Source organism: Ceratina calcarata, unplaced genomic scaffold (assembly GCF_001652005.2).
Source record: "Ceratina calcarata isolate Rehan_Ccalc_2016 unplaced genomic scaffold, ASM165200v1 scaffold127.2, whole genome shotgun sequence".
NCBI lineage: Eukaryota > Metazoa > Arthropoda > Insecta > Hymenoptera > Apidae > Ceratina > Ceratina calcarata.
The window spans coordinates 1-9,127 of record NW_017133727.1 but is presented as its reverse complement, the minus strand read 5'-3'; the positions used below and the strand labels follow the sequence as shown (position 1 = coordinate 9,127).

General features: G+C 42.8%; 2 protein-coding genes across 8 annotated transcripts; one reads left to right on the top strand and one right to left on the bottom strand.

Annotated features, from left to right (window-relative positions):
- Positions 1–209: 209 nt before the first annotated feature.
- On the top strand, positions 210–1,343 carry LOC108628015 (gem-associated protein 6). The gene is made up of 2 exons (XM_018029657.2): positions 210–533; positions 631–1,343. The coding sequence occupies exons 1-2, from the start codon at positions 385–387 to the stop codon at positions 995–997; spliced, it is 516 nt and encodes a 171-aa protein (XP_017885146.1). The 5' UTR covers positions 210–384; the 3' UTR covers positions 998–1,343.
- lace (serine palmitoyltransferase long chain base subunit) lies at positions 1,185–9,087 on the bottom strand. 7 transcript variants are annotated; one of them, XM_018029491.2, is made up of 10 exons: positions 8,715–9,087; positions 6,536–6,712; positions 5,447–5,601; positions 4,676–4,821; positions 4,247–4,465; positions 3,959–4,122; positions 3,680–3,841; positions 2,991–3,253; positions 2,750–2,879; positions 1,185–2,566 (listed from the first exon to the last, which is right to left on the bottom strand). In XM_018029491.2, the coding sequence occupies exons 1-10, from the start codon at positions 8,862–8,864 to the stop codon at positions 2,453–2,455; spliced, it is 1,680 nt and encodes a 559-aa protein (XP_017884980.1). In that variant the 5' UTR covers positions 8,865–9,087; the 3' UTR covers positions 1,185–2,452. The 7 variants fall into 7 exon arrangements, with proteins under 7 accessions (XP_017884980.1, XP_026672234.1, XP_026672237.1 ...); XM_026816433.1 differs by having other exon boundaries at positions 8,624–8,838; XM_026816436.1 differs by lacking the exon at positions 8,715–9,087 and adding an exon at positions 6,764–8,346.
- Positions 9,088–9,127: the final 40 nt, after the last annotated feature.

The following is a 9,127-nucleotide window of genomic DNA, read 5'->3' as shown; positions in this document are numbered from 1 at the left end:
ATACATGTATATAAATTATATTCATTACATTTACTTTCGCTCTTCATAATAATTCATTTCGTCCGATTCAAATTCAGAAATCACTAGGACGAAATGTTATGCAGGTGGCGCTGCGGAGAGCTTCGCGAACGCGCGTGAGGAGAATAGTAGTGGGGATCGAAATACGGGCGAAAAAGAGGGGAAGCGAGCCTCGAGGGAAAAAATATGAGCGCGCTGCGGCTCGGCTCGTGGACCGTGGTGGTTTGTCAGTCATTCGTTGTGGCTGATTGTGGCCATTTGCCGATTTGCCTTTTCTCGTGCGCACGTAGCGCCGCGGTAATAATAATAATACCAGAGGGATAATACTTAAGTAATCGGGCGGATTGTTGATCGTCGTCGATCGTCATGGAACAAGATCTACATTTTTCACACGAGGTTTATAAAAACGATCCCTTGTTATTCAAGAGTTACATCGGAATGGAAGTGGACATTTTAACCGTGGATGGCGACACGATATCTGGTATTGCATACACCGTCGATCCGGTATCGAAAAGGTCAAAAAATTGTATCTCATGTCGCTGTCGTTTTTAAACACTTGAGCTCGGTAATTGGTTCCTGCTTTTCACAACGCGTTTATTACCTGTTTTACAGTGTGGTGGTGGTATCATTGCCAGAAGGCCGTCAACGAACCGGCTTGAAAATAGTATTTGGTCATACGATAAAAAGTATATCGATTTGCTCGAACGAACCGTGTCGTCGCCGTCAGATTCCAGAATTATTTACGAACGCGCCAAAAGATATCGTTCGAACTATGTTGGAAACGAGGAAAGCAGCTGCGATCGGAATACTCGTAGAAAATAGATTTCCAGTAAAAGAGCAGAATGATATTTTAACGATCGAGGATGTACTTTCGATAAAACCACCTTACGAACCTACCGATTGCATTTCCGCCAACAGCATCATTTTAAGTAGAATTCAAAACATCCTTTCGCGCATACCTACAAACTCGACAGTTTAATAGTCATCCCTCGCGTCACGTACCTTTAATCGTAACCGTTACGCCTTACGTGTGCGTGCTTACTTGCGTGCGTGCGTACACACACACACACGCGCGCGCGCCAGTAGTCATAAAGAATACACAGGCTTGTCTATTCTCTTGAAAAGGTCATCACCTTATCTCTTTTAATACAAGTCATATTCATTCGTTTACCATAAAATATTCTTTTATTTCGCGCATGTGTCATATAATTCTTTTTCAATTAGTGAATGCGTGATACGTCGTTGAAAATATACATCGAAATAACAATTTTTTGTAATAACAATATAATGAAATAAAAATACGCGCACGGCGCTTCTTCCCAACATTTAAACTATTCGTTTAACGTAGCAATTCCGCTACGATCAAAGAAAATATAGTCTGTCAAAAAAGTTTGTGCACTCCGTTTCAATGTGGTTCCTAATTTACTTATTGTACGACGAAAAGTAATCCTACAACAAGTACGTATACGTCATAACGTGAGTAAAACTAAATGCATCTGGTAATAATAGTACGCTGATGCCATTTTTAGGAAAATGAGCGCAACAGGATAAGTTTTTGAATTAAAGTCGGAAACAAAAGAATGTTGGTTGGACCGTTTTTCTTTCGTCGTCCTTAGAAAAATATCGAACTCGCGCGCAGCTTGTCTACCGACGACTCGTGCGTACGGGGGGGGCAATAACTATTCTTAGTCAATTTTACTCGTTAAAACTACGTGGAGGTGATGGTCGTCGTCGTGAATCTGTTGGCATATCATCTGGCCATCGCGATATGTGCATATGCCTCTACGAGCCTGGTGTGCATCGCGGGCAACCGAACTCTGACGCACTCTCAACTTCTCCATTGATATTTCATAATTCGTTGCACAACAAGTACGATGCGTAGGTATCTAGGCGCGTACGATTAACGACACGTGGATAAATTCATTCTCAAAACATGCGTCGACACTTTTTCATTCATGTCGTGAAAAACAAAATCTACCATGAAACGGAATCGTAACGAGTGCGCGCGAATAGCACGTATGTATCAAAGATTATAAAGAAAGAGAGAAAGAAAAAGGAAGAAGAAACGATGAGCAGTGTCAGTTTCGAAAAAATAATAAGTTATTAATTTTCACTCTGGTATTAAATAACGATGAATAGAGTTGTTTACTCGCGATATTCAAGGATCCAGAAAAATCCTCTTCGTGTCACTTGCGCGGCGGCGGTGACGGCAGCGGCGGCGAATATTGCGACGCGATAAGTTCGACCGAATAGAAGGATGCGTGTGTGTATCGATTGTGAAAAGCATATAAAAGAATGCGTGTAGAGTTCTTCCAAGGCAGTGTGTCGTTTCTCCGTAGAAGTACTAGAAGGTGCTTCTTCGGAGCACGAAGTAAACGTCCTAGAGAGTCCATTTTCTAGGTAGAGCAGCAGCAGCAGCAGCAACAGCAACAGGTCATTCGTCGCTCTCTCCGTCCGAAGAGAAATATTCTATCTCTAGCGGATCGCGAAATTTACGGGAATACCTTAGACCCAACGAGTCTGCAAGGCTTTCGATGCGTGACAATACCTGGGGACGAGCAAAATAAAAAAGAGGAAAGAAAATGAGAAAACACACAGACGGACAAACGGGAAAGGCAATGGTCAATAAACGACGACGACGATCGGAAACGATCTGACACCTGTCGATAAATTCTAACACGATTAACATGTACGAAATAAAAAGAAACTGATATTATGGGTCACCACTCACGTAATCCAACTGCTGCTTGGTGTGTGCGGCAGACAGACAAAAACGTATTCTGCCCTCCATCAGTGGAGTTGCCGGAAATCCAACACCGACCGCTGCTACGTTATGCGTCGTTAAAGTTCGTACGACCGCGCTGTTAATCAATTAATTACCGTGTGACTTGACTCTCGTCAATTACTACACGAATCGTCCGTCGTCGGAACGTACGTCGCGTCGCGTCCCGAATTAGTTTTTGTATACGAACCCGATCTTTGAAAACAGATAAACCAACATGGGCACGACTGGCGAATCCTCGTTACCGTAAATGATCAATCCGATCTGATTCAGTCTACGTCGAAAGTATCTGGTGTTCCTGGCTAATTGTTTCGTCCTCTTCTTACCCTCGTCCGTGCCATCTTCCCCAGCGATTATTTTCATCGAAGTTATGATTTGCTGCGCCACCGGTGGAGACATCGCTGCCGCGTAAGCGTGCGCGTGGCTGTGTATCCTTAAATGATTTATTAATGTCTAAAATTATAGAATTATTATTTTTACTTGATTTCAATTAATGGCTTTTAGTGGCTGCTGTGTCGCGAAAGTATCGTTAACATCTTGAACATATCCAACGACATCGATGGAAACACGAGATACGAGCGCGCAGCGTTATCGTCGGTCGCCGGTTCTGTATATTTAAAACGTGCCAGCGTGAGCATTCCTCGTTCGATGCTTCGAACATTTCATAGTCATCGTCCGACCCGCTGCTGCCGCCGCCTGCGTTATACATGAATTGTGGATTGCGAATGAAACTATACAGAATTGAATCGGATCGTAACGACCGACGATCTCGTTACGCAACACATTTTGATAACGACACGACGGTTTATCGTTCAAAGTGTTAACGATAGATTCGTAGTGTGCACGCGTACGTAGCCTGGAACTGAGAATTTTGTTCACCTGCGTTCCAGCAATGTATCCACCAGCGGATCCAAAACTTTTTGTAAAGGTCCCCATAAGTATGTCCACCTCTCGCGGATCAATTCCATAATAATCGCAAACACCTCTTCCACGCTTTCCCAGTGCACCAGTACTGTGAGCCTCGTCTAAATAAACATATGCCTAGAAGAGATACGGATACGGTTCAATCGAGTTTTTATAGCACGCGTCAAAATACGCGTAACAAGAGTGGTAGTAGTAGTAGCAGCAGCAGTTATCCGAGCAGAGAGACGTACGCACTTTGTACTTTTTTTTAAGCTCCAAGATTTCGGGCAAATGTACAATGGAGCCTTCCATAGAGTAAACACCTTCTACGACGATAACTATCTTCTTCCAAGGTTCCCCGGATCCGGGTTGCCCGAACACTATTGCCGTTTTCAAGCCTCTCTCTAAATGTTTCATACCTGACCACGACGACGACGACGACGACAACGAGGACCACCATCACCATCACCACGATGAGAATAGAAGAAAGTTAACAACAGCGTTCCTTGGAAATATCCGGCCATAATTTTTTTGATCACTCACTATTGTGCTCGAATACCCTAACGGTAGCACCGGAGAGCCTTAATCCAAGTATCAACGAAGCATGATTTTTCTCATCGCTCAGCACCAAACATCCCTTATACAATAACGAAGGTAAATTAAGGGCGTTCGTCGCGAAACCCATACCGAAGACAATGGCATCTTCGACACCTAGAAATCTGGCGGTCAATCGTTCCAATTCTTCGTGAATCGGCATGTTACCTAGAAGAATAAAAGGGGTAAGTAGGATCGCGACGATGACAACGATGTCGAGATCATCTTCGACGAGCCGCGCGCGCGCGCGTGTTATACGCGTGCGTTCGCTGTATCGCGAGAGAAATCGATCGACGTACGATGGAAAGAAAGAAAGAAAGAAAGAAAGAAAGAAAGAAAGAAAGAAAGAAAGAAAGAAAGAAAGAAAGAAAGAATTACCCAGCTCGAGGCGACTGGTACAATTGGCACAACCAAATTTTTTTAACGTTTCGATGCTTTCATCGGCACATTTACCATCCGACTCGGCGAATCCCAAGTAATTGTACGACCCCAAATTGATACATTCCGTGCTCGTCCCCGTGAATCTACACATGGATAGAAAATGGAAATAGAGTCCGTATTAAGTAGCATTAACGAAATAATACTAAGAAGCATTGATGCGCTTAAACGACAACGACGACGACGACGATGATGATTAGAGAAAATTACAGTTATATTGAACGTTAAGACATTTCTGTTGAAAATTAAAAGAATCGTCTGTGTCACTGTATCCTAGACTGTGACACTGTATCCGGGCGCAAAGAAGTTATAAATCTCGTTTTGCGTTCTCTGTGTGTTGGTCGTCAAATCTCCTCGAGTGAGTTCCCTTCATTACATTTAATCAACACAAATGTACGTCTTCCTGTGTGTTCGTCTTCAATCGAGAGTCCCTATGAGTTTCGAATCTGTGCAGCAACAGCAGCAGTTTCACGCTGAACGTGCGACAACTATTTGATGAAACTTCAGGTTTAAGTAAGTACGTGAAACGGAATGGATGTGAGCCAACTAATTAAATTCGCGTAATTAAAAAAAGGAAGAGAAAATAAAAGTAAATTGAAGCGTAAATGTACTACTACTATTCTCCGAATGAAAGATCGCGCGGGTAGTTAAATTTTACCAGTTATACAGTATACCGGTAAAAGTTTTAACGACACGTTATCATCCACTTACTGAAACGTCCATCCGTAATCTTTCGTTATCCTGTCCTTGAGCGTAACCGTGGCACCTGGAACAGAACATATCGGCCTGTTCCAACAATCCCTCACTCTTCTGTACACGTACCGAAGGTAAAATCCTTCGAAATTTTCGTAAAGCGGTGCATAACCCTGAAACAACGACAAGTTGTAATTTTCTTTTTCTCTCACCAATATATCGAGCTAGACGAAAACGTGCGACGATCGTACACAGACGTGCGTATTCGTTTCGTAACGAAACGATTGATTTACATGTGTGTTACGTTTGAGGGGAGCTTGAACGACAAGGTGAGCACGTGCATTAATAAGTTTTTTATGAGTTGCCGATTAAATTTTTAATTCCGAGTCCGTTGACCGGACAGTTATAAATTACGTAGTGGGTAAATCACTCGACTGCTGTGTATAACGCAGCAACGGCCCAAAACGTTCTCGCTGCGCATTACTACGCGTGTAAGGATGCGGAATACACGGACAGTCGCGGCGGCGGACCGGAAATTGAGGACTCGAAAGGAGTGATCATTATCGTTTTCTTTAGTCTTAACTTTAATCGCGTACCGTGTGCAAAACCGTATTTGAATACACTCCTGGTTCTTCCCTGGAAACTCGTTATCGCGGTGAAACGTTTTTCTTGAAATGTAATCTCGCCTACAGTCGCGGTGACGCAATTGCGATGACTCTAATCGCTTCTGAGAAATGCTCTCTCTCGCGCTGATACTAAATATAATATTATTACTGACAAAAATTACATAAGCGGCAGCGGAATAAAAAATTACTTCGGACTATGTATGGAACATATAGTCATATATGCAACGTACTAGATATATACAGTATATACAGTAGATGTAGAGATAAATACGTAGTACAACTTCGAACCGAATCGATTTAACTTCCACCTCGTATCACCACCACCCCTCTTTACGATCACTGTTTTCACAAAATGCTTTCGACCCGGCTCGAGCCCACCACCTCTTTTTCATTTCGCTCTCGTTCCGCGCGCGCTGTGTACGAATACGAACATCTTGTACTCGTATCTGGTAAGAAATATTTTTTAACGTAAACAACTTACCTCTCTATTGTACTCTTGTGCGACTTTCGGTGCGAAGAGCAACTGATTTATGAAACCCAGAAACATAAGGATGTAAAATCCTAAATGGGTTAGCGCCGCAGTGACGAACGGTACCCTCTCAAACGACTCTTTCGACCTCGACTTCTCTGGCTCCGGCTTCGTTCTTTTCTCTGGAAACTATGCACAGTTTTGAATACGACTTACAATTAACACGTACGTATGTCGTACCGATTGCAATATACTTAATGTTCGGTATTCAGAGTCGTTACTTATATTTAAGATCGCCTTGAGCATTTGCTCAAATCCCTGTTTCCTGTACTAGAGAGGGACTGGAAATATGGGACGAACAGGCATTACTCGAACGATCATTCTGTCGTTGATCATAAAACTTGTTTCGACAAAAAATATTACCCGATTCTAACGCGATGAATCGTTACAGATAAAAATTTTACTTCTACTACAAATTTTCGCTGATCTTCTTACATTAAATATTATTACTATAAATGTACGTACGTACGATATCGTATCGTATCGTTGTTCGCTCACAGAAGAGCTCGAGCGAACCTTATGTAATAACGGGTGTTAACGAATCCGTCGTGACAGATAAATCGCTCACTGTAGGAAATCTATCGGATAGCGATATTGTCATCTTTCAACAAAGACAAACGTAAAGAAGAAACGGTTTTCATAGTTTCTTCCCTCACGTACGTACGTTCTTTTTTATTAATGCTCCGTACCGTTAACCGTATCCCACAATGACATCAATCATTTTAATACTAACAATGAGGATGAGATAGTATAGATATGATCGCGTGCACACGTGCACTCTCGAATGTTACGATATTAATCCTCTTGATCGCGAATGATCGGCAAATGAGCCGGCGATGGATAGGATAAAGTAGCAAGCTTATTCATTGTTCGAGGTTTCGGAAATTTTGAAATCGACCTATTATCGACGTGAAATAGGCACGTACACGTGTGCCGCCAAGGACGACGTTACACTTTTACTTCCATCCTCTTCCAAAAATCAGTAGCAGTACGCTTATCTACTAGTTTTTGTTCTAGTTCTCAGTAAATCGTGTCAATTTTTTCTCGCGCAACTGAAAGGTCATACACTACTACTAGTACTGATAATAGTTACAAGTATCTTCACAGCAATCGACGGCGGCGGCGGCGACGACGATCAGATATTCCCAGTGATCCCGATGATACCGAATTACGACGCACAAACTAAGTTCGAAAGAGTCGCGTCTCCACATTTCACGTCGATATCGCGTAGAAATTAGAAAAACTATATTACGCGAAATCATCGCGAAAATCCGTACTTGGTACACGGCGATGGCTTTCGCGATACGACCGACAACAAACGGACTGGTTTCGAAAGCTCGGTAAACATGGGCGAACACGAATTAAATTTAGAAAAATAATCCAATGCCAATCAGAAATCAGGCATTCGAGAAACAAATAAAACTTTTACGTTGGCTACATTCGTCGTTACAACTTATCATCGTTCCATCGTGCTATACAGTATACAGTTATTGTATCGTTAAGAACTCGTTGATTCATCGAATATGCTTGTAACAGAAGACAGGACAGTGTGTGACTGTCTCTGAAATTGCGATTCTTCAATTGGAAGTTGTTTGATACACGTTGGAAGTAATCGAAACGTAATTAAACGCGTTCCGACTGTTAATCGCAACAATTATTCTGATCTGATTTTCACATACTTCCTCCTATCTAGTACGTACACAGCTAAGCACAGTAATTTGTACGAACGGCATCAACGCGAGACGTGAAGTCGATTCGAATCGAACCAATCAACCAGATACAGAATGTACGTAGAGTGTAATAGAGCGTGGAGCGAATTAATATTTTTGCAGAAGAGTAAATTGGTTTTGGTTCATCATCATCATCATCATCATCATCATCATCATCATCATCATCATCATCATCATCATCATCATCATCATCATCATCATCATCATCATCATCATCATCAATTGTCAAAGAAATTCCACGGAGTCGTCCAGAGAGGTCTACTACGTAACGAATGAACGTCCAAAAAAAGTTGAAAGAAAATGAACATGCCTGACACAGGTGGTGGTGGTGCTGGTGACGACGACGACGACGACGACGACGACAACGACGACGAGGACGACAAAGACGACGACGATCAAACCTGTATACGTCCATTGGTGTGAAAACCGGCATGGCCATTGGTTAGAAGAACGTCTTCATAAACCGTGCTCGAGCCATTTCTGTTGTTCATCGTCTCCTTGTATTCATTCATTCTTCTTCTACTGGTCATGGTTGTCGGTTGCGTCGCCATTTTGCGAAGGGCGAATTTTTCACTACGCGGCGCCGTAGGGCCGGACCGGACCGGAGAGAACAACAGGAAGAGAGGACGAGAGAAAGAGAAAGAAAAAGGAAACGGTCGCACACACCTACTCGATTTAAAGGACAAGCAAAGACTAACGCCGCCGCCGTTGGCTAGCTAGCTGCGGTTGGATTGACGACTAACTGCCTTCGCTGCTGCTGGACCTGGGGGGGCAAACCTACGTATAGCGAATTGAAGCACAGTTTCTAGCGCCT